At 47.1% G+C, this 24633-nt stretch overlaps 1 protein-coding gene across 1 annotated transcript in view; it reads right to left on the reverse strand.

Annotated features, from left to right (window-relative positions):
• Positions 1-24633, reverse strand: part of Etv6 (ETS variant transcription factor 6) — a 259969-nt gene that overhangs the window by 109438 nt on the left and 125898 nt on the right. The window contains exon 2 of the mRNA XM_045139694.1: positions 14426-14549. Coding sequence (XP_044995629.1) covers positions 14426-14549 — 124 coding nt within the window. The remainder of the gene's footprint in view (positions 1-14425; positions 14550-24633) is intronic.

Below are 24633 nucleotides of genomic sequence, written 5' to 3' on the forward strand. Positions count from 1 at the left end.
GCTCACATATGGGGGGAGTCGGAAGTGAAAATTTTCTCTGCCTAAGAACCAAAAGTGAGAGCCTTGTGCTGGAGACATGGCTTAGCAGTTAAAGCACTTGCCTGCAAAGCCAAAGAATCCCAGTATGAGTCTCTAGGACCCACATAAGTCAGAAGCACAAGGTGGCGCATGCATCTGGAGTTTGTTTGCAGTGGCTGGAGGCCCTGGAGTGCCCATTTGCTCTCTCTCTCTCTCTCTCTCAAATAAATAAACCATATATATATGTATGTATATATATTTTATATATATATATATTTTTACATATATATATATATATATATATTTTTTTTTTTTAAGTGAGAGCCTACAGCTCACTTAGTCTTAAGAATCAAAACAAAGCTGGGTGTGGTGGCACACACCTTTAATCCCAGCACTTGGTAGGCAGAGATAGGAGGATTTATGAGTTCAAGGCCAGCTTGAGACTACATACTGAATTCCAATTCAATCCGAACAAGAGTGAGACCCTACCTCAAAAAAAAAAAAAAAAAAATCAAAACAAGCCAAGCATAGTGGTGGTGCATGCCTTTCATCCCAGCACACCAGAGGCCAAGGTAGGAGGATACCTGTGAGTTTGAGGCCAGTCTGAGACTACAGTATGAATGTGCACCCAAACTTACAAAAACCAAAAAGAAAATTTGTTAGTATACTAAGGTCCAAAAACTATTCCTTTTTTCTTTTTTTCTTTTTTTTTGTTGGGGGAGGGTTTCAAGGTAGAGTCTTACTCAAGCCCAGGCTGACCTGGAATTCACTATGCAGTCTCAGGATGGCCTCGAACTCATAGCAATCCTTCTACCTCTGCCTCCGGAATGCTGGGATTAAAGGCGTGTGCCACCACGCCCGGCTTCAAAAAATACTCTTGATAAACAACCTATCAAGTGCCACTCAACACAAGATGGTGGCTTATTAAGCATCAATGACTTCAGATTCCTCTGTCTCCACCTTTTGAGGGCTCGTTTTACAGGCATGAGCCACCACACCCCGTTTACGCAGTGCCAGGCATCAAACCTGGGGCTTTGTGCATGTTAGGCAAGCACTCTGCCAACTGAGCTATAACCCCACACCCCAAGTAACGTATGAAAAGGACAGGCTGATAACCCTGTAGTTTCAAGTGACAAAAATACCTCAGGGGAATTCTACATTTGTGTTCTTAAAAACCCCTTTAAGTGAAACCCCAAATGCCTGAGTGAATATTTACATCATGACCAAGTCCTAAGGTCAGTGAGAGTCCCACACAAAACGCTTACAGGGGTACAAATAGGGGAACAAGGACTATCTGTCCAGGGTGGGGAATTTGTGTGGTGGCTTTTGCACCACCTCGCACAAGAAGTGAAAGGAGTTTCCGTGTGGGAGCTCAGCACTTCAAAATGAAAAGGAAAGGGCAGTTTTCTCCCCACTTGATTCGTATCTCGTAAGAAATTGCCCCAAAAGCCAGATAAGCCTTCCACCCATCATCATCATCATCTTAGAGAGCTCACATTGCCACAGTCCTCCTCCCTGAAGATGGGTTTACTAGGAGGAAAGTCAGTGATTGTTTTTAAATTTCCTCAAGAAAGTTGGTACCAAACCCTGTAGCCATCTTTGTTTCCCTGCCCAGCGTTCTTGATGAGGGTGATTCAAGAGCTATGGAGGAGGACTAAAAAGATGGAACTCAGGATGGCTAAGCGGTTAAGGCACTTGCTTACAAACCCTAAGGACTCAGGTTCGATTACCCAGAACCCACGTAAGCTAGGTGTACAAGGTGGCACATGTGTCTGGAGTTCCTTTGCAGTGGCTGGAGGCCCTGACATGCCCATTGTCTCTCTCTCACTCTCTCTGCTACATTTTCTCTCTCTCAAATAAGTAAATAAATAAAATATTAAAATTTAGAACCATGTTTTCAAAAAAAAATAAAATAAAGATGGAACCAAGCCCTCCATCAGCTTGGTTCTCCACTCACTGTGCTCTGGGAGATTCCTTTTTGCCTAATTTTATATAACCCCTTCTCAGTGCCTGTGGCGATTCATCGATGGTTCAAGTAAGTGATGCGAGCCTCTGGGTGTGAGTTTTCATGCCCAAGGGACAGGATAAGTGTCGCAAATCCTCTCTGCCACCAAGGCGGATGGATGGAAATGTGCTTTTAAGCTCAGCATCAAAGTCCTCTTAAGACGCCGAAAGCCTTCGTTCCTTTGCCAACTGGGCTTTTCCCCATAATTAATTAATGCAGTATTAATTGTGCATGTGCTCTGGGGCTGGTTGAAAGAGGATTGTGTGGGCTATCTGTGCAGATCATTGGCTCTGCTATGCCCTAAAACTCAGTGAGTGCCATGGAGAGGAGGGGGAAATGCAGATGGTTGGCTTTGGCAAGTTATAGGACAAGAGAACATGCTGGAGCCATGGAGGAGAGTCCCACAGATCACACAGCTGGGCTCATGTAGCTCCCAGAAGCCACACTTGTGCGTAATGCACCAAAGACCGACTCACAGGCCAACGTGGGGGAAGGCGGTGTCGGTGAGAAGAGGGGATCGAGTGTGCACCTGGGCTGCTGGCCCCTGGACACAAGCCTAAGGGAAGCATGGCTGCAGCCCTGCAAGGCCTCCATGTGGGTACCAGTTCCACTTCCACAAAATAAAATGTCACGGGGCTTCAGCCACAGGAATCCCGGGGAAGCGCCCAGCGGAGCTGGGCATTGGATTTCCGTATTTCCTCGTGGGAAGGGCATCTTCATAAAGCAACCACAGCGGAAGCAGAGGAAAACTTCCCGTGTCATCAGAATCCCGCCATCTGCACTGGAAATGAGATGACCATGAGGTACGGGGTGTCTCGAGATGTGGCTTCGCCTCTGGGATTGGAAAATAATGTGAAACTTCATCTCACACATAGACTGCTTCCTGGGAGAAGGAATGGACTGTGGAGAGATGAGCCAAGTCATAGCCACATGGGGCCAGAGCCCAGAGAAGTGCCTTAGAGAAGAACAGACTGCTCCATCACCCATTGAACCATGTCTTGGCACAAATGCCCACATGGGGAAATTAAGGCACCAAAATGCCAGGCAATGTGTCTGGAGCATGTCAGCTTACCACAAGTTAGGAGGAAGCTTTGGCACTTTAATTGTAAACCCAGTAACACCGTCTGCATTCAAGCCCATCGGGTTTTCTGACCGCTCAGTATTAATCCATGAAGTAGATTCTTTCTTTGCAAAAGATGGGAAATTGGAATCTGTTTGTTTCATTTAATTTTGTTATTAACATTCTAGAATTTATACAGATACTTGAAAATATGTGACAGATAACAGTACGTCCATAGGACTGGATCTGAAAATCTTTTTATCTTTTATCTTCCTCTAAGATCAAAAGATCATTTAGTTTGCATCTCTGATTTTGGTCCCCTTGGGCTTTCTTGTCAGAGGTTTCTATAAATGTTGTTTGAATATTTTTCCTAGAAAACAAAAGTGGTAGCTTTGGTTTTTCTCTTAACCATCAGCTAGAAGGAAACAACTTCATTGGTTCTTAACACATCAAAGAAGCAATACAACGAAATGAAAACAGTCTGGGTTTTGGGACAAGATGTGGATTCAAGCCAGGGCTCTACCACCTTCTCTATGTGGCCCTTTGGAAATGATGTCCCACTTCTGAGTTTCAGTTATGTGTGTGACTGTGCAGAATAACTTGTCTAGAAGTGCCTGACACACACAAAATGCCAAAAACACGGGAGTGGCCATCAGTACTCATTGCATCAACATCGTTCACACAGAGATCCTCCATGCTGGTATCATGAAGGTAAACATAGGTGACTTTGGAATGGCTCTTAGGTGGAAGCCCAGCTCCTATAAGCTGGCAGGTGCAGAACACTAACCAGCCTGTAAAGCACAATTTAAGAGCCAAGCATGGCAACACACTCCTATAATCCTGGCACTTGGAAGGTGGAGGAAGGAGAAATAAGAGTTCCAGAGCAGCCTGAGTTAGGAGAGCCTGTCTCACCAAACAAAAACACAAGCAAGCAAATGCTACTTAGCAGCTTTCCAACTGGGATTTTGCAGGTATTTAAAAAAAAAAAAAAAGAATTGTTATCTCTCCTTCCAAACCTTCACCCTCCTCCACCCACCTCTAGCTAGTACCACACTAGCTAGTATCCCAACCCCAAGAGTTGAGAATTCAACTTCTGGTAAAACCAAGCATTTCCGGTACAAGGAGACTTTTCCTTCCAGGAACCTGCTCTGCATTCAGTACACATCCAGAACTCGGTCTATTATCTGTATCTGCAATCTGCAGCTCTATTACAGGAATCTTAGAGCTCCATTTGACTACTATTAGTATTCATGATCTATAGGAACTAGAAATAGAGAACGGGGCTGAATCCAACCACCCACGATAGAAGTGGGAAACAGAAGGGCAGGGTAACTCTACTTGGGCATCTATATATGGGCACATGGTCAGAGCCAGGACCAGTTTTAATCATTCAAATCCTGGCTTCACAAGAGATCAGAGAATGTACCACCAAAATACACATACCTGGAGCTCAGAGATTACTCAGTGGTTAGTGCCTGATGCCCTGGGTTTGATTTCCCAGTACCCATGTGAGGCCACCCGAAGTGCCTGGAGCTTGTTTATAGAAGCAGGGAACCTTGTATGACCATCGTCTCCCTCTCCCCACCACCTCGCTCCCAAACACACACACACACACTCTCTCTCTCTCTCTCTCTCTCTCTCTCTCTCACTCTCTCTCTCTCTCTGACATGAGCAAGTATGAGTCTGAGTTCACTTAGGGCAGCAGTGACACCAGTAACAACAGAAGTTTTCTCTAAGATTGACCTCTGGAAGGATAAAGCTGTCAGAGTCATTCTTGTCAGGAACTCCAGAAGTTAAGAATTAGTGAACAAGTGCAATTCAGGCATGAAGCAGAATGGGAGGAAATATGTGCAGTTTGAGAATGAGTATTTAATCATATTTCTATGTAGTCAACTGAGCCAGTGCTCTGTGAGGATGCAAAGGAAATAAAGAGACTTAGGAAAGCAGAGTGCCAGTCAATACCATCATCATTAGCATACTTGCCAGCAAGTTCTACAGAGACCTGCGTGAGGCTGCCCATGGCTATGTGGACCTCTCAATCTGCGGGACCTCAGCATGCAGAGAGAAACGCCACAGAAAGGGCTGAGGCTCTGGCCCGATGGTAAGAGGGTTTGTCTAGCAGGCGCGAGGCTCTAGGTTCAACTCCCAGTACTACAAAACAAAGGGGAAAATAAAAGAAAGGCCAGGGAAGTTCAGAGGGTTGGAAAGATCCAAGAGAAGATAGACAGACAGGAGAAAGAAACGGAGGTAAGCTTTCTTATTACCTGGCGTTCAAGTATCTATTCTTAAAACTGGCTGATTCCCAATGCCTCTTCATTTTTTAACTGCTCTTGATTTGTCATAAACTTTCAAAGTGGGGGGCATTTCTGGGTTCCCATACCATGATGGTTCATTTTGTCAATTTGTTTGGATCAAGAAACACCCAGGGGCCTAGTGATGCACACCTCTGATTATGCCTGTGAGGGCATTTCCAGAAGCAATTACATCTGTGGACTCTGACCTCGTGCATGGATTGATCCCTTGAGGGATCCGTAATAAGATGGCATTATTGGGAGACGGTGAAAAGATGAAGGAAGGGTCCTTCGGACTGTCTCTTGCCCTGGCTTCTTCCTGTGGACCCTCGCTAACGTGTGCTCTCTCTCCCAGCACAATTCTCCGTGGAACCAGCGAACAGACTGTGAGGGCCAACACACAATCCCCTCCCAAAGCCAGTCCTGTCAGGAATGTGGTCACAGCATGACGAGAGCAGGGGTGATGCACGTATGAAACACAGCACCAGGGAGAGACAATTAATTGCTAATAGCGTCTACACACCCAGCTCAACCGGGAGTCCTTGACGCTGAGGAGGTGGCTGCGGGCCATCCTACCCCCTCCCCAGCCGGCCATCCCGTCACAGTGGCAGGCGGCAGGAGCTGCCTTAAATGTACACGGAGCACCCTGCGTGAATTGTGAAGCAAAAGCAAAGGTCAATAAACCTCTGGTTATATAGCTGTTTTTTTTAAAGGCATCTATAAATAGCTGCATTTATTGAAGCTGCTTCCTGATAAGGAAGCGTGGAGCTAGGAATTAACGTCTGCCTGCATCGGAAATTCTTTCCGACAGCAAGCCCAAAAAGGAAATTTCCCTTCCAGAGCATCTTGGCTGTTCTGCTCTGGACTGCTTTTTTCCCTCTCTGTCTCTTTCCTCTCTCTTCATGCTGTTTAAAGCATCCAACCTCGACCCTTGTGTAGGAAAAAAGAGGAAGTCTTCAAGTATTTGATCCAAAAAATGAAGACACCTACAAGAGGCTTATGGAAAATAAAAAGGTAAAATTGGCCAACTTGCCAGAAGTCATTACTGCTCTGTCAAGGGAGTGACTGAGACTCAAATCTTCCTCACGCCCTTAGCTCAACTCTGCTGGTGATGTCACCATATGCCACAGACAGCTGGGATAGTGATGGTGGTCTGGGACAGGGGAGGATTTGACAGGTCTGAGAAGACAGGAGGGGAGAGCGGGGAAAGAGACCTATGGAGCCCCAGAACGAGGCACAGAGGTGAGGGTCGGAGGCACTGCTGGGGTGGAGCACTTTCCAACAGGACGAGTTCACCAACCATCAGAACATAAGGCTCCCTTCCCTTGTGACTCAGGAAAAGCAATCTCTTACTACACCAAGTTCCAGGTCTTTCTCTAATGCGATAAACGAGTAGGAACAGGCATGCCTCACTTGGCCTTGAAAATGGGGAAGCCCCCAGTTCAGCTGCAGGGGAGACCATAACGGACAGTGAGCTGCTTGTCATCCGTTTCCAGGCGTTACACCCTGTGGTCCTTGGTGTACATTACTAGAAACTGGAGTGTGAGGGAAGCCAAAGCATCTTTCTAACAGGAAGAGGCATTGCTGAGGTTCAAGCCCATTCAGGTCTAGCTTCCTATCTCCTTACTTTTTGGTATGGAAACTTCAAGAAGCAGTGTAGGGTAGCAGGCAGAAGGCTTCCCCTGGTAAAATACTGCTTGTGGTTGGTATCTGGTTGTGGCCCTCTCTCGGAGGCGGCCCCCAGGGCCTTTACAACCAGCCCTGTCAGTCGGTTGCTAAAATAAACCTAATTTCAACCTGAGCTCCTGGAGAAAGGACAGCCATCAAGGTTAGTGACTCCGGAACAAGCCATTCACTGCGAGAGGCTTGCGCGTGAAGCAAGCTGCTTCCTCCTCCAGCTGAAAGGCAGCTGCCAGCCTGCTGGAGGGCCAGTGGCCAAGTGGCATCCCGAGAGCTATGCCTGCAGCAGGCCCTCCACCCATCACGGACTGCCCATTGGCTTTCACTGGCCAATGTTCAAGTTCATGAGACACTGCCTGTATGATTTCTCTGAAGAAAGCTCAAGTGTGACTTATGACGCAGTAATCATGTTAGCCCCTTCACGTGCTGTATGAACCTGGATGATTCAGTTGACCTAACACCTGCCTCATGAACTATCACGTGGCTAGATAGCATGTATGGAGGCACTCTGTTATTTATAATGATATAAAATTTAACTGATTTTATTTAGCTCCAGTGGATGCCTCTGTCTTTGAGAACAAGCACAATTTGAAAGTATTGGTTCTGGCCAATTAAATCAGAGAAGCAGCAAACCCCTCACCCCGTGCGGGCTCTGTGAGAGCTCCACTTGTCATACAAACTGCCTTACACTCAGTCACTCTGCGAAGGATCAAGAGCACGTGATGAGGCACTGCTTCCAAAAAAAAAGGCACCAAATTCAGTTATTAAACACACACAAGTGGGAGTGGCATGGTAAGATCTGTGAAAGATTCACAATGAAAAGAAGAAGAACAAGGGGACTGCTTCAGCGGCCCTAAATCCAGAAAAGTCCAAGCGTTTATTATGGCTCATTATTATCCATATTGTTTTCAAGATTAGGTGTCACTCTAATCAAGACTGGACTCAAACTCAGTGATCCTCCTACTTCGCCTTCCAGAGTGCTGGGATCAAAGGCGTGCACAACACCTGGTCTCCTTATTAACCTTCTTCAACATCTTCAAACTGTAACTCTGTTAAATATGACCAATGAATCCTAGGTTTTTTTGTTTGTTTGTTTTTACTTATGCATTTGAGAGCAACAGAGAGAGAGAGAGAGAAAGAATGGGCGCGCCAGGGCCTCCAGCCACGGCAAACGAATACTAGACGCATGTGCCCCCTTGTGCATCTGGCTAACGTGGGTCCTGGGGAATCGAGCCTCGAACCGGGGGCCTTAGCCTTCAAAGGCAAGCACTTCACCACTAAGCCATCTCTCCAGCCCGAATCCTAGGTTCTAATGTTTTAAATATCAACTCATGGGATTTTAGTTGGCCAAATGAATAGAGCAAGATGCAAGTCTCAAGGTCCAACCTATGATTAAGTCGGCTAAATGTGAGATGAGAATGTTTAAGAGAAACGTAAAAGAAGACATTTAATTATTTAAAATCTGCCCCACACATCTGAAATGCATTACACTGCTATTATACGGCCCAGCCTGGACCTCGCTCTTTGAGGCCCACTGTTTAACAGGGCCCCTGTGACCATACTGTGAGTCTGTAATGGCTGGAATCTTAGAGCCCCTTAGAGACGGATTATGCTAGAGCTTGGTCACTAGACAGTGGTGTCACTAGAAGGCTGTAGAACCTTCACAGGTGGACACTAATGAGAAGCTATGTCACTGGCAGTGTGTTCTTGAAGACAATATTGGGAGCCCGGTCCTTGCCCCCTCCTAGGCTACTATGTGCTCCCTACCTCCCTGCCATGATGCCCTGTCTTGCCACAAGCCCAGAACATGGTAGTCATGTGACTATAGACTACCTATGGGAGCCTGAGCCAAAATAAACCTTTCTCGGGTTGACTTTAAGTTGACTTCCTCCAGTATTTGGTCATAGTGATGGAAAAGCTACCGTGACAGCTCTGCCCAAGTCTGCTGGAGCCACCTCACAATGCATCGCCTTCCCATGAGTTTAGAGAAGGCGGCTTTGGGACAAACAAATCAGAAAGAGCAGGGCTCCAGGTGAGGATGGAGAATAGGCACCCTTCCCCCAGGGCGAACGGAAAAAGGATCAGCAGCGAGGCCGGCCGGCGCCTCTGGGATCCTTCAAACTGTGACGGAAGGCTGACGTTCCCTTTAAAGAAACGAAGCTTTTTTCTCATGGCCTGCTATAATTGTACTTCAGCCTTTCTACCCTAGAGTTGAGAAACAACTCAGCACCCTTTATGGAAAAAGAAGGAAGGAGGAGCAGGGGAGGAAGAAGGTAAGGGGGAGGATGGAGAAGAAGAGAAAGAGAAGGAGGAAGAGGATCAGAAAGAAGAAAAGAGTGCTCTTCTTCCCTCTCAACAAACATACTTGTGCTTGCTCTCCTGGTGAAGAGAAGTGGCAGGAATGTTGAAGAGCCCCGGCCTCAAAATTCCCGCGCTAAGCGAGACCAGGGTGGCGCGTCTGGACCTCTGCCCTTGGCTCGGTTCCCAGCCCGGGCCGGTACTGCCCCTGCCGTGCTCTCAATGCTGCCCATCACCAGCCAACCCTTTCTCCTTTGTCCCTGTGCTTGTATTGCATCTGCAAGTATACTGCTGGTTGTCCCTTGTGAACGTGTCATGGTGTGTCTTCAGCTTAGTTGTGTTTTGGGGGACACGATGGTGAGAAACTTTGCGTGTGTGGATCTCAGCCATTACGATCTCTGCCATCCCCTTTCCACGAACATAGTTTGCTTTTAATTTTTTTTTTGTTTATTTTTATTTATTCATTTGAAAGTGACAGACAGAGAAAGAGGCAGATAGAGAGAAAGAGAGAGAATGGGCGTGCTAGGGACCCTAGCCACTGTAAACGAACTCCAGATGCAATGCAGCCCCCTGTGCATCTGGCTTACGTGGGTCCTGGGGAATTGAGCCTTGAACCGGGGTCCTTAGGCTTCACGGGCTTAACCGCTAAGCCATCTCTCCAGCCCAAACAGTTTGCTTTTAGAATGAGAGAAGAGAAAGCATGGAGAGGGTTTATCTGGTGCTCAGGAATACAAAGAAGTCACTAGGAGCCACAGCAGGGTGGTAAGTGTCCCTTTAAAACAAGCCACTGAACATGTTTTCAGCCTAATAACACCATAAATGTCCCGCTGCTAGCCTGGCTCTCTCAGACTCTTCCCTGTACTTTCCATGAGCATTCCACTGGGAATTGTCTGGAATCCAAGATTAAAACGGCAGTAACCCAATTCCCTTGTTAGAGGATTTATTTTCATTTAGGCTTGGAAACTTAGCTGGGATGCATCTTCAAGTGCGAGGGGCCCTGCGCTCCTCACAGAGCTCGGGGGGCAGTGAGTGCTGGGCCGGGCAAGCGAGGGAACAGGGACGTGGAGCTTGTCTGGAAAGCCCCGGCCGAGAGGAGCCACAAGAGCCTGGGAACCTCTTCTTCCAGGGGATTCATTCCAGATGTGGGAACCAGCCATGGCACAACAGGGCTCATGCGTACTGCCACGAAGAGGCACGTCAGGTTGCACTGCCACACACCAGGCATCTGAATCTGTACTTTAGTTACTAATTTTGTCCCCAGGTTAGCAGCAAAAAGCTTCAGCTCGACAGAGGGTGATGAAAGAGGCGAGGATCCATCCATCCACCCATACACACACACACACATTCACACGTTCATGGGTGATGTGCACATCCCTTGGGCACCTCACAGTCAGAATGGATTCCAACCGCAAACCAATGCTGGGTCCACATCAGGGCACACTGGCTAAGAATCAACCTGGAATTCACGTCCATAGTTTTAAACTGCACTAAACGCACATGTCTTTGGTGACATAAAGATGAAGAGCCTGCCGGGCGTGGTGGCGCACGCCTTTAATCCCAGCACTGGGGAGGCAGAGGTAGGAGAATTGCCATGAATTCGAGGCCACTCTGAGACTATACAGTTAATTCCAGGTCAGCCTGGGTCAGAGTGAGACCCTACCTTGGGTGTGGGGGAGATTAAGAGCCTGAGCTCCGTGGTTAGACTAGACTGAATGTGAACGTTGATTCTATGCCTTGCTACTTCAATTATTGACCTTCAAAAATTACTTAAGTTCTCTAAGCCTTGGGCCAGGGATATAGCTCAGTAGTACATTGTTCATGGAACATTCCAAGACCCTGGATTTGATTCTCCAGCACCCCCCCCCCCAAAAAAGGGGAAAATTCTCTAAGCCTTTATGCAGAACATGGAAATAAAGAGATGAACCATATTACAGAGTGTCACGGAGAATAAAATTGTACGTGTGTGTGTGTGTGTGTGTGTGTGTGTGTATGACTTTATATAGTACCCAGTACAGGGTAATGTCTCTGTAATTACTAGCTATTGTGACTATGTACTGGGAACATAGTAGGAGCTAATAAAATATTGGGAAGCAAGCCAGTCATTTGGTGGCTCATGCCTAAAACTCTAGTGTACTTGGGAGGCTGAGGTAGGAGGATCACAGTAAGGTCAAGGCTGGCTTAGACAACAGAGTGAGTTCTAGGTCAGCCTGAACTAGAGTGAGACCCTGCTTGAAAAAAAAAACTAAAACATAAATAAATAAATAGAGCACAGAAGAGGCTGGAAAGGAAGCTGCCCACTCAAGGAGAAACTAAGGTGTTGGTAGTAAAGACAGTTGCAGGTGAGGAAAAGGATGTCTGAGATGAGCCTGGTAATATTTTCAAGGCAGAAGAGCAGTTGAAACACTCTCTTCTCGAAGCATAGGCATGCCAGGTGGGAAAACGGAGGTAATTGACTGACTCACAGACAGCCAAACAAGCTGGGAATTGAGATCTGACTGCACGATTCGTCTGCTCATTCACTTGCTAGTTCGTCTGATGATGATGACTTCTCAGAGACAAAGAGCTTAGGCATATGCCAAAGGCATCTGGGGCCCATTGGGCATGAGGGCCCCTTAAGGGGTGCTGTAAACCACAGAAGTAAAAAGTCATGGAAGAAAATTCAGCCTGCTTGGGATAAGTGTTTATATATATATATTTTTTTTCTCTGTGTGTGTGTGTGTGTGCTATAAAAATGAGAAATCCAGGACTGGAGAGATGGCTTAGCGGTTAAGCACTTGCCTGTGAAGCCTAAGGACCCCGGTTCGAGGCTCAATTCCCCAGGATCCATGTTAGCCAGGAGCACAAGGGGGCGCACGTGTCTGGAGTTCGTTTGCAGTGGCTGGAGGCCCTGGCGTGCCCATTCGCTCTCTATATATATGCCACTTTCTCTCCCAAATAAATAAATAAAAATGAATAAAATATTAAAAAAAAATGGAAAATCCATCTGCTTTCTGCATTTCTCTACCCTGTGTCACTAGAACAATGACTGGCAGGGTGCAAGTAATGAGTTTGCAGAGTGTTTGCCCAGCTGCTCAGGGTGGCAGTGATGTTGGTAAAAGTGCTTGCCGCAGAAGCATGGTGGTGTGAGTTCGGATCCCCAGCAGCCCTGTAAAGGTTGGACATGCAGTTGGGCTTGCTGGTTAGTCTATCCAAATTGGTGAGTTCCAGGTTCACTTAAAGACCCTGTCTCAGCCAGGCACGTTGGTGCACACCTTTAATCCCAGTACTCGGGAGGCAGAGGTAGGAGGATCGCCGTGGGTTCGAGGCCACCCTGAGACTATGTAGTGAATTCCAGGTCAGCCTGGGCTAGAGTGAGACCCTACCTTGAAAAACAAAAAAAGACCTGGTTTCAATGGATGAATGAACAAATGGATGAATGAATGGGAGAGAAATTGAGGAAGACGCCCGACATCACAGCTCTTATCAGAAGTTGATGCAGAATGAGAAGGTCAAGGGAGCATGACTCTGGCCTCCCTACCTGGGAAGAAAAGCTGAGGCTTCCAGGCCACAGCAGGCCGAACTCTAACTATTGACAGACCCTCCTGACTCCCTGGAAAACATCCCAGCAACTGCCCTCGCCGTGGGCAGAGGGATCTAAAGCCACCACCGTCTGCCCGGGAGCCTGTGCCCTGGTTCTCTGAGCCTGCAGCCTCGGTCTGTTTTTGCTCCTACTTTCAAGAAAGGGTGGACCCAGACAACAGGAGAACCTGGGGGCCATTCCTATGCCACAAAGAGATGGTGAGCAGAATGGTGCCACTGGTTAAGCCACTGACAGTCACCTAAGAAAGGGCCAATGTGACCAAAAAGGTCCTCCATCACCTGGGCCTGTACCCCTGGGATGTCAGTGATCTGGGTGGGAACTAGGTGATCTATTTTCTCTGCCTTCTCCAATTCCATTCTGTCTCCTGGCAGGGTGGCACTTCAGGGGAGACAGACACAAAGGGACTGGCAGGTGGCAGTGCTCTGGACACTGGCACGGGTAGCATGGGCATGTCGGCTGGGCCCTCTGCCAGTGTGCAATGGGAGACTCGAGCAGAAGGTGGTAGAAGCAAGGGAGGGAGGTGAAAGCGCTATACAAGCTATACAAATATGCCCAAAAGGAGCGAGAGAGTGGGGAGCAGATGACTAGAGGGGGGGCAGGGACAGCACGTGTTACATGAAATGAAGGAAAGAGGAATTGGGAAGATGCCTCAGTTGGCAAAAGTGCTTGCTGCAGAGGCGTGAAGATGTGAGTTTGGATCCCTAGAAGCCAGGTAAAGGCTGGCACATGCTTGTGACCCCAGCACTCAGGAGGAGTCAGGGAATCCCTGGGCCTTGCTGGCTTGTTAGTCTAGCCCAGCTTTGGTGAATGACCGCGCCTCAAAGCAAAAGTAGAGTGAAATTGAGGAAGACACCTGTCACGGGCTGCAGTCTTCCACGTACACGTCCATGTGTAGCCCCACATGCAAATATGAGCAAGCGTATACACACGCGCACACACATGCACCACACATGCAAAAAATAATAAGTATGTGAAAACAAAGTAGCCAATGCGTAGGGAAAGAGAGGGGATATGGGCCTTCGAGAAAGGAGGTGCGCCCATCTCAGAAACAAAGCAGGGAGTGAGTCTGAAGAAGAAAAGGAACCACAACTGTACCAAAGAAAATACTAAAAGGGGAATAAGTGTCAATTTAGAAATGCAGATAAACTTTGCAAAGAACAAAAAAGTCATCTGGCCTCTGAGTAACCTCTGCTCTATATTGTACATTTCCAAATTCTTTTTCGACATATCTTTATCAGAGACCAAATGAAAATACTGAGTGAGAAACAAGGGACACGGATCTCAAAGGTTTCCAAGCCATCGTTATGACAGGATGAGGGCGAAAAATTCCAAAACCTCTGGCCAAGTCCAATGAAAACCATCTCCGATCCAGAGCCTGTCTGGTTCTGACTCAGTGTCTGTCTGTGTCTCGAGCCACCCACCAAGCAGCCTGCCACCGCCGGCCCCCTCCCAACCTCCGCCCCCACAGAGCCCTCGCCTCCCGGGGGACTCACGCAGGTGCGCTGGCAGGCGGATCGAGTCTTCCTCCATCCTGAGCGCTCGAGGAACATGAAGCGGGGTCGAGGAAGTGTAACTTGCCACGGGGCTCTCTGGAGGTGTGTATGAAACTCGTTCTTGCTGTGAAGGATAAAGGAAGAGGAGGCGGGGAGAAGACAATGAAAGCTTGGAATGGAGATTTTAAACTATATCTCACGGACATGGGGCGCAAAAAGCGGGTGGGGTGTGTGGAACAGGCTTTGCAAACGACTCCCTAGAGATGCTCTATGCCATGGTCTTTCAGGTGCCTAGCATCTGGGTTTCTTTATTTTAAAACACTGGTTGAAAACAGGGATTTTTCTTTGGACTCAGGTCAACAACCCCCCATAATGAGGAAGGGCAAGGTAAAGAACTGAGAAAAGTGGTCTGAGGGCTGGAGAGATGGCTTGGCGATTAGGCGCTTGCCTGTGAAGCCTAATGACCCCAGTTTAAGGTTCGATTCCCCAGGACCCACGTAAGCCAGATGCACAAAGTGGTACATGCATTAGGAGTTCATTTGCAATGGCTGGAGGCCCGGGTGCACCCATTCTCTCTCTATCTATGTGCCTCTTTCTCTGTCTGTCACTCTCAAATAAATAAAAGTAAACAAACCAAAACGGGGGGGGAGGGCTGAGGGGTGACTTCAAAGCATCTCTCTGAAAAATTATTTTCCAAGTCACATGATGAATGTTCCCGATGCTTGAAAACCGCGTTTCCTCTTCTCTGGCAATGTCCCCAGCTTCTAATCAAAGGATTCTATACTCAATTCCAGTAGGAGTTCACTAAACAGGAAAATGGAAAAATGGTGGGTTGATCTAGATTGCTTTTCTTCCTTTCTTTTTTTTTTCCGGGGGGTGGGGGGAATCAAGGTACGGTTTCACGCTAGCCTCCAAACTGGCCTGAAATTCATTATAGTCTCAGAGTGGCCTAGAACTCTCAGTGATCCTCCTATCTCTGTCTCCCAAGTGCTAGAATTAAAGGCGTGCACCACCATGCTCTGGTTTCGGATTTTTTTGTTTGTTTGTTTTGAGGTAGGCTCTCACTGTAGCTCAGGCTGACCTGGAATTCACTATGTAGTCTCAGGATGACCTCAAACTCACAGCAATCCTCCTACCTCTACCTCCCAAGTGCTGGAATTAAAGGATTAAAGGTGTGCACCACCACACCCGGCACTTCTTTTCTTTCTTAAAGGCAGGGTCTCATGTTGCCTGAGCTGGCCTCAGACTTGCTATAGCCAAGGATGATCTTAAATTTCTGAACCTCCTGCCAGTGCTGGGATTAAAAGCATGAGCTACCATGCCCAGCTTATGCCATTCTAGGGATTGAACTCAGAGCTTTTTAAAAACTAGACAAGCTCTCTACTGAGGCACATCCCCAGCCAATTTAAGTTTTTTATCATCACTCACTACACAGCAACTATAACCAAACATGTCCAGCTATATGTAACATAACCAGGTCTCCCCTTATTTCTTGAGCCTCCACATCACATCCAATTATTTCCCTTCTGAAGCATATTTCAGGGATCATTTAAAAGATTTTCTCATAATAACTAAACACATGTTAGAGCCGCTATTTGTACTGAAACACGCAGTGCTTGCTACGTCAACTAAAGCAGGGCTGACCTGAGAAGGTTAATCATTTAACAATCATGTTCTACTAAGCTATTGCAAATAATGGCATGAAACCAATTCATGTGTTCAGCCAAAGGCACGATGCAGTTTGCATCTTCATACCAACAAATTTCACTTGTAATACACACATCACTTACTTTCCATTAGTTCCCAGGGTTTACCTGGGCAAAGAGAAGTGGGAAATACCAGTTCTAAATATAAGCTGGAGGGGGGGGATCAATAAGATGCCACTATGGCTGTAAAAATCAGGAGCAAAAGAGAACCCTAAAATGGGTGTGATGGTGCACGCTGTTAATCCCAGCACTTGGGAGGCAGAGGTAGGAGAATCTTTGTGAGTTCAAGGCCCGCTTAGGACTACAAAGTGAGTTCAGGTCTGCCTGGGATAGAATGAGAACCTAACTCAAAAGAGAGAGAGATGGAGAGATTATAGGAAAACAAAAAGAGGGGTTAGGCAGATGTGATGGTGCACACCTATACATTGTACTTGAAAGGCAGAGGCAGGGAGATCAGGAGTTCAAGGCCCATCCGGGTTATACAGTAAGTGTGAGGCCAGCCTGGGCTACATATGTCTCAAACTAAAACACAAAGGGAAGGGAGCTTATGTTTAGGAAGGACAGTCTTTTAGTATCATTGAAAAGATGGCTGAACTTTAGTATCATTGAAAAGATGGCCGAACGTCTAGTCAAAGGAGCAAAGAGAAGGAGGGGAGTTCCCACACCCTGTAACCAAAGTGAAGCTCAGAGCCCGGAAGGGTTAGTGGCTGCAGTAGGAAGTCTCAATTCTCAATAAATATGTACATGTTACTATAATCTCCAGATGGAATGACTGTACCTTCCCTAAGGCATCTATAAGTACCAAAGAGAGTGGTTGGAATATTTCTGTTTAAACATACATCTGAAAATTTCCTGGTGAAGAGGCTGGAGAGATCGCTCAGTGGTTAAGGTGCTAACAGCCTGGGTTCAATTCCCCAGTACCCACATGAAGCCAGATGCACAAAGTGGCACATGCATCTAGAGTTTGTTTACAGTGGCAAGTAGCCCTGGCTACCCACTCTCTTTCCCTGTGTTTGCAAATAAAAATATTCACAAAAAAGAAAAATTCCTGGTGAATTTATTAATCATGCTGTCCAAATATCCTAGACTGGCTTTCTCTATCAGTCAAGACAGGCCAAGAAAGGTCACCCAGAGGCAAAACCTTTACTTTGCTTCTCTCAAATGTTACCAAACCTCGCACATATTCTGAGCAACTTTAACTTAAGAATGGGTTATATTTTCTAGTGTTTGCGTTGGGATCCATTTGGGATGAAAGAGGCAAACATATATAATCACATATATGATAAACTTGTCTTAAATCCATTAAGAGTTTTTTTTTTTATTTTTTAAAATTTTTATTTATTTATTTGAGAGCGACAGACACAGAGGGAAAGACAGATAGAGGGAGAGAGAGAGAGAATGGGCGTGCCAGGGCTTCCAGCCTCTGCAAACGAACTCCAGACGCGTGCGCCCCCTTGTGCATCTGGCTAACGTGGGACCTGGGGAACCGAGCCTCGAACCGGGGTCCTTAGGCTTCACAGGCAAGCGCTTAACCGCTAAGCCATCTCTCCAGCCCCATTAAGAGTTTTTTTCTCGAGGGATGGCTTAGCAGTTAAGGCGTCTACCTGCAAAGCCTAAGGATGGTGGTTTGATTCTCCAGGTTCTACATAAGCCATCTGGAGTTCGTTTGAAGTGGCTGGAGGCCCTGGTGTGCCCATTCTCTCTCGTTCTTTCCCTCTCTCTGTCTCTAATAAATAAATAAATATATTTTAAGAAGTTTTCTCGAGGTAATATAGGCTTAGAAGCATTCTAAGCTGTCTTTTTATGCACGTTACCAAGCTCCCTGTACTTCTCACATGGGCCCCCAATCTCATCATATGTCTAGATATCTACCGTTAACTCGATTCCCAGCAATAGCTTTCCATCTTCTTGTGCTGTTTTGTTTTTTTGTAGAAGTGAAACTGTTGGGGAAGAAAACAACGTACAGTCAAAGGCTCTTCAAATGGAAGAGCATGAAGGTGAGAGAGAGAGAAGGAAGGAAGGAAGGAAGGAAGGAAGGAAGGAAGGAAGGAAGGAAGGAAGGAAGGAAGGAAGGAAGGGAGGGACACAAGACTGTGTTTCATGATGCAGTGACTTCTGCCTTAAGCAAGGACAGGCTCACAGGACCCCCAACTCTCCGTCAGTGGTGGCCTCCTTGCCCCAGCCTTCCGGGTGTTTCTACTTCCCATCCTAGAATACGGCCAGTTCGAGCTTTCGGTGTACAAAGTCTGAGCGCTGTTTTACCGCCCGGCCAGGCCTCCACCGTGCTGCCGTTTCTTAGGAAGCAGCACCGCCGCGCTATGCGTTCTGTCCTCACAGCGACACTGACGTGGCACATTCTAGCACTTGCCCCAAGATCTTATGCCACTCTCCCTCAGGCCCTGTCCAGGAGATCGTGGGTGGAGACCTGTGTGTTAGTACCGCATGATGAGTTCTGCAAGGGGCAGCCTTGGTGGTGGCTCCCACTCTAGACCACAAGACTGTAAGTGGAGGTCAGGAACCCCTTTCCGAAAGATCCAGTAAGGACACCTGTCGGTAACAGAAGAAGACCACTTTGATCAAGGGCGGAAAGGCCAGATGTGTGGGAATCCTGGCCTGAGTGGCCAGGAGAGACCCCGGGAGACCCCAGAGAAGACACTGACCAGTGTGTGGGTTCTTTTTTTCCAGGGAGAAACACAGATAGAGCTGGGTACGCCCCACCCTGCAGACTTCTTTTGTCTCTGGCTATGTAACTTCTAGCCTGGCCCTCCCTTTTAGTCTCTTACAGTAACCATGCACTTCACATCCACAGTGGGCCATAAACAGCCACCAGCCATACAGCAAATCAGATATGCCTAGCTCAGATGGAGAGGGACTTAAAGGAGACTCACATCCAATGTTCCAGGGTTAAGAGATCTCTTTAGCCAGCCATGGTGGCGCACGCCTTTAAACCCAGCACTCGGGAGGCAGAGGTAGGAGGGTAGCCCCGAGTTTGAGGCCAGCCTGAGACTACATAGTGAATTCCAGGTCAGCCTGAGCTAGAGTGAGACCCTACCTTGAAAAACCAAGAGAGAGAGAGAGAGAGAGGGAGAGAGGGAGAGAGGGAGAGAGAGAGATATCTTTTTTTCTCATCATTGCTTTTCTGACTCAACCTCAGCTAACATCAGGGTGACTAGACTACCAACTGTCAGCTCATTCACATCTAACGCGAACTACCAGGCAGATGAACATCAGAACCATCAGAGGTGCTTTATTTCAACGTGGCAGAGACGGGGGAGGCACCAAGGGTTTCCCTAAGAGAATGATAAACACAGCTCTAATTAAATCAGAATGCCTCAGACAGTGGGGTTATGCATTCCAGTGTTGTAAGGGAATGAACTTGCAAGGGAGGTCAAAGACATGACTAGAAAAGTCATGATGTGGTTGCATCATTGCTTTAATGCGGGGGGGGGGGGGGACAGTAACAAAAACCGCACTGGTCTCAAATTTACAGACAACAGCCTGTGCCACCAAGCAGCTTTCAGAGGGGAGCACTGAAATTTCTGAGGCCACCTCTGAATACCTATGAGGAGGAGGGGAGAGGGGTCAGGGGATGGAGAAGGACCGCACAAAGCGCTGACAACAGAAGATCAGGCTGAGCGGCCGCAGGCACAGGTTGGAGTGTAAATTTTACTAACCAGTGTAGAAATCCTTTATTTCCCCCATTTAAATGTTTTTAAATTTTTTATGAGAAAGAAAGAGAGCAAGAGTGAGAGAGGAGGGAACTGGCATGCCAGGACCTCCAGCCAGTGCAATTGAACTTTAGATGCGTGCACCACCTTGTGCACATGGCTTATGTGGGATCTGGAGAGTTGAACATGAGTCCTTAGGCTTCACAGGCAAGTGCCTTAAGCAATAAAACATCTCTCCAGCCCCTTCTTATTTTCCTTTTTAAACAGTGTACTATGAGAACAACTCCTGCGCTCAGAATGACTGGCATGCCCTCCCTTCAGTGCCCCCCAAAGCAAGAAGGGCCAATGAAAGGTATCCAGTTAATTCTGCTCATTTTTTTAAAATTTTTTATTTATTTATTTGAGAGCAGCAGACACAGAGAGAAAGACAGGTAGAGGGAGAGAGAGAATGGGCGCGCCAGGGCTTCCAGCCTCTGCAAACGAACTCCAGACGCGTGCGCCCCCTAGCATCTGGCTAACGTGGGACCTGGGGAACCGAGCCTCGAACCGGGGTCCTTAGGCTTCACAGGCAAGTGCTTAACTGCTAAGCCATCTCTCCAGCCCAATTCTGCTCATTTTTAAACCAAACGCTTAAGAACCTGCAAGTTCCCTGTAACAGGCTCTCCCGCCCTGTCCTCAGCCGGGAACAGAACGCTCAGCTCCACCCACCCAAAAGGCTGTGCACTACACAACAGTCAAAAATGGAATAGTGTCTGCGCTGGGGAGATGGATCAGGAGAGGCACTTGCCGCTCAGGCATAGGGACTTGAGTTCAAATCCCCAGGAGGCATGCAAAAACCAGACTGTAGTTTAAGATGTGGGAGTGGGATCATCATCTCTGGGATATTTCTGGCTAGCTAGGTTAGCCAAATTGGTGAGCTCCAGGCTCCATGAGAGACAAAACAACAGTCAAAACAAACAAAACCCTTATCACCAAAAAAAAGTCTTTCTCTCAACGATTCCATACACAGCTTCTTCACATCACAGGGGAGCCCCTCCCCTGCTGCACTTACACACCTGCTCTATTACCAACAATCACACAGGCTGAGGGGTCAGAAAGCTCACTGGTCATTGTTCATCAAGTATGAATCTCCTGCCAATACAGACAGAGCCATTTTAGAAATCGAAGGAAAATGTTAAGTTGGGATTCTCGTGCCAAGGTGGTGAATTGCTTGTCCCAAAGACTCGTCAGGACCAGGGAGGTGGCTCAGTGGGTGAAGAGCTTTCTGCAAGCATGAGGACCCGAGTTCAGATCTTCAGTGCCAAAGTGCCAGGCGCAGTGTGATGCCTCTGTAATCCAGGCATTTGGGAGGTGGAGGCAGCATCCCTGTGGCTTGGTGACTACCTTATCTAGCCAAATCAGTAACTTTAGGCTCTGTGAGAGACCCTGGCTCATAAACGTAAGAAGGAGAAGTGACCGAGGGAGGTGCTGAATATAGGTCTCTGGGCACACATGTGCACACACACACACACACTCACACATGTGTGCAATCATGCAAATATACCTGCACACAAACATGTACCCACACATATAAAAACATGTGCGCACACATCCTTACCCCAAAATGATTCTTTTACTGCAGAGGTGAGATGTCCCTGACTTAGTCTTAACAGGATTTTGTATTTCTTTTATTTCTTAGAAATTGCCTCCACAAGCCCCAATGTAAATTCCAAGGTTATCTCAGCCCGGTTTCTGAAGCCTGTGATGAAATTCCTAGGAGTGTCACGGAGGCAGAATGGTCCATGGGTGTCTTTCATCTGTTGCACGTTGGTGTCCCATTGCAACAGTGACTAAGCAGCCTAGACAAGATGGGAAATGGCACAGCAGTCAGGCTGCCACATTCAAAAACTTTTGAGTTGGCTGGGTAGGGTGGCGCACGCCTTTAATCCCAGCATAGGAGGATCGCCGTAAGTTCGAGGCCACCCTGAGACTACATAGTGAATTCCAGCTCAGCCTGGGCTAGAGTGAGACCTTACCTCAAAAAAAAAGAAAAGAAAAGAAAAGCTGAGGGAAGGAGCCCTTTGTAAGCTGTGGGGCTAGATGCTTGCCTATCCTTAACCTCCACACATGCTCAAAGTTCCTCCGTGAGAAGCCCTTTACTGAAATCTTCTAAATAAACCAGGGTACACAATTAAGTATACTCCTAGAGCTGCAAACTGACTCAAGGGGGTGGCACTGGCTTTCATTAACTGAGCTCCCATTAAATGAGTATGTGTATATTAACAATCTAATCTACACGTTATCAAAAAAAAAAATAAACAAGCAAAAAGTTGCTGGCATCACTTTCTAATCATTGGCCTTAGAGATGCAAATAAGACTGGAGAACCTAAACAAACATACCTGGGGAAGTCAGTCTCTTCCCTTGAAAAAAAAAAATGCTCTGGAGGTTTTGTGTATCCCCAAATTCAGGGAGATAAGCTTCAACAATTAGAGGAAAGATACAAGTGCAGCCAGAGGTAAAAGTCTCTTCAGAATCTCCCCAGAAGGAAACGCAGACCCCAAGTCTGGGCTGAGTGAGGAAGGCCAGTGTGCTCATGCATCTCAGAGTACAAAATCAGGTTCAGAACTGAAGGCGGGCCGGGCCGGTTTCTTCTCCTTCCAGAGAGGTTTCTAAAGACATCTAAACAAGAGCCCAAGCTGGCGTTCTTCTTGATGGTCAGAGCCCTTCCCAAGAGAAGCATCCGCCCTCCTGACCGTCAGTCACTAGGTTTCTACAAGCCAACAGTGCCCAGCCTTCTACTTGCTTGCAGGAAGTATGTCAGTAAGTCAGGGAAGACAAGAGGGAGCTCCCCACGGACATGAAGCCCGCTCCTGGTCTCCTCCCTTGTCACTGGGCACACACACTCACTGCTGGCACAGGACTCTTCTCAAGAGCCTGGCATGACCGATTTAAAGGACTGTTCCTTTCTCTGGATGTGGAGAAAGATGGAAATGTGTGGATTCCTCCTCAGGAAGGAAACAGACATTCCCTCCCTTCCCCTCCCCTCTCTGACCTGCTCCGTCCTAAGATCCAAAGACAATATATTGCATCTGTCAAAATGGACACCATGGAGTCAAATCATCTTAATTTTCCCTTTTAACCAAATCTGCTGTCTATGCCAAGTGAGATTAAAAGGAGAAAAAAAGAAAAAGGCATATTTGAAGCCAGGCATGGTGGCGCACACCTTTAATCCCAGCACTCAGGAGGCAGAGGTAGGAGGATGCTGTGACTTTGAGGCCACCCTGAGACTACATAGTGAATTCCAGGTTAACCTGAGCTACAGGGAGACCCTACCTCGAAAAACAAAAACAAAAAACCAAAAAGAAACAAACAAAAAACCTAAGGTGTATTTGTAATGGGTCCTACAAGCTTTGTGCTAAAGGGTCATTGAGGTTTTTTTCTCCATTTGATTAAGAAACATTTCAGCATTCGCCTTGTGCTCACTAAGTGTGGGCCTGCACTAGGCACAATGAACTTTGCAACCATCAATCCTCAAGTTTCCACGATGGCCTCAGTAGTGCCTGCTGTGTCAGGGCTGCAGAGTAGAGCTGAACGGCTGAAAACTTGGCCAGCATACACGAAACTCCCGGTTCCATCCCTAACACTGCAAACAAACAACGAAAGTCCTGTGTGCGTCGCCTGTGGATACATATACAGAAATATGCACATAAAGATAGAAAATACAGTCACTGCTGGGTGTGGTGACGCACGCCTTTAATCCCAGCAGCTGGGAGGCAGAGGTAGGAGGACTGCCATGAGTTCGAGGCCACCCTGAGACAACACTGACCACAAAAATAGGAAGGGACTGGTGACCTACTATGCTCTTTAAGGACTCATCTTCAAGCACCTGAAGACATCCCATCAGGCTGTATCTCTTACAGTTCTCCACTTCCCAACACAGCACTCTGGGACTATAGGCCCACATGGTCCTTTGGCGGATGTATCGAATCCTAAACTACAGCACCAGAAGGGAAGTACACAATGCAGGCAGTGTCCTAGAAGAGAGGCCTCTTAGCTCGTCACCAAGCATGTGTGGGATTACTTTCCCTAAAGCTATTGAAGCCAAGTCAGGGGAATTACTCAAGAGACATGTGCACTGGCAGCTCACTTAGCTTCCACATAACTCCAATGTGCTGCTTGGTTATACCTGCTGGTAGGTCAAAGCCGTTTAATTAAAGCATATTTGTATTAAGTGTAGCTCTATTTAGGGGTACTTGCATATTCCTGCTTATTGCTGCTCTATTCATAATAGCTAGGAAATGGAATCAGCCTAGATGTCCATCAAATTATGAGTGGATAATGAAAACGTGGTACATATACACAATGGAGTTTGACTCAGCTGTAAAGACAAATGAGATAGTGAAATCTGCAGGAAAATGGATGGAATTGCAAAATAATTATACCAGGTAAACCAAGAGGAGAACGACAAAAAGCATGTTTTCTTTCACATGTGGATCCTAACTTTTAGTGTTAGTATGTAAATGAGAGGATGGGAGACTGAGGATGGGCTGTAATTTGAGATAGGCGACCATGGGGGGAATAAGAGAAGAGAAGAAGGGGAAGGAGGAAAGGAAACATGTAGCATGCTAAGCTGTGGGGAGGGTATAACAGGGGCTGGGAGGGAAAAAAAAAAACAAAAACTTCTCAGCAGTTAAGGCACTTGCCTGCGAAGCCAAAGGACCCTGTTCATTTCTCCAGTACCCATGTAAACCAGATGCATGCATCTGGAGTTCATTTACAGTGGCTAGAGGCCCTAGTGTGCCCATTCTCTTTCTATCTACCTCTCTCTCTCTCTCAAAATAAATAAATAAATAA

Source organism: Jaculus jaculus, chromosome 23, assembly GCF_020740685.1.
Source record: "Jaculus jaculus isolate mJacJac1 chromosome 23, mJacJac1.mat.Y.cur, whole genome shotgun sequence".
Classification (NCBI taxonomy): domain Eukaryota; kingdom Metazoa; phylum Chordata; class Mammalia; order Rodentia; family Dipodidae; genus Jaculus; species Jaculus jaculus.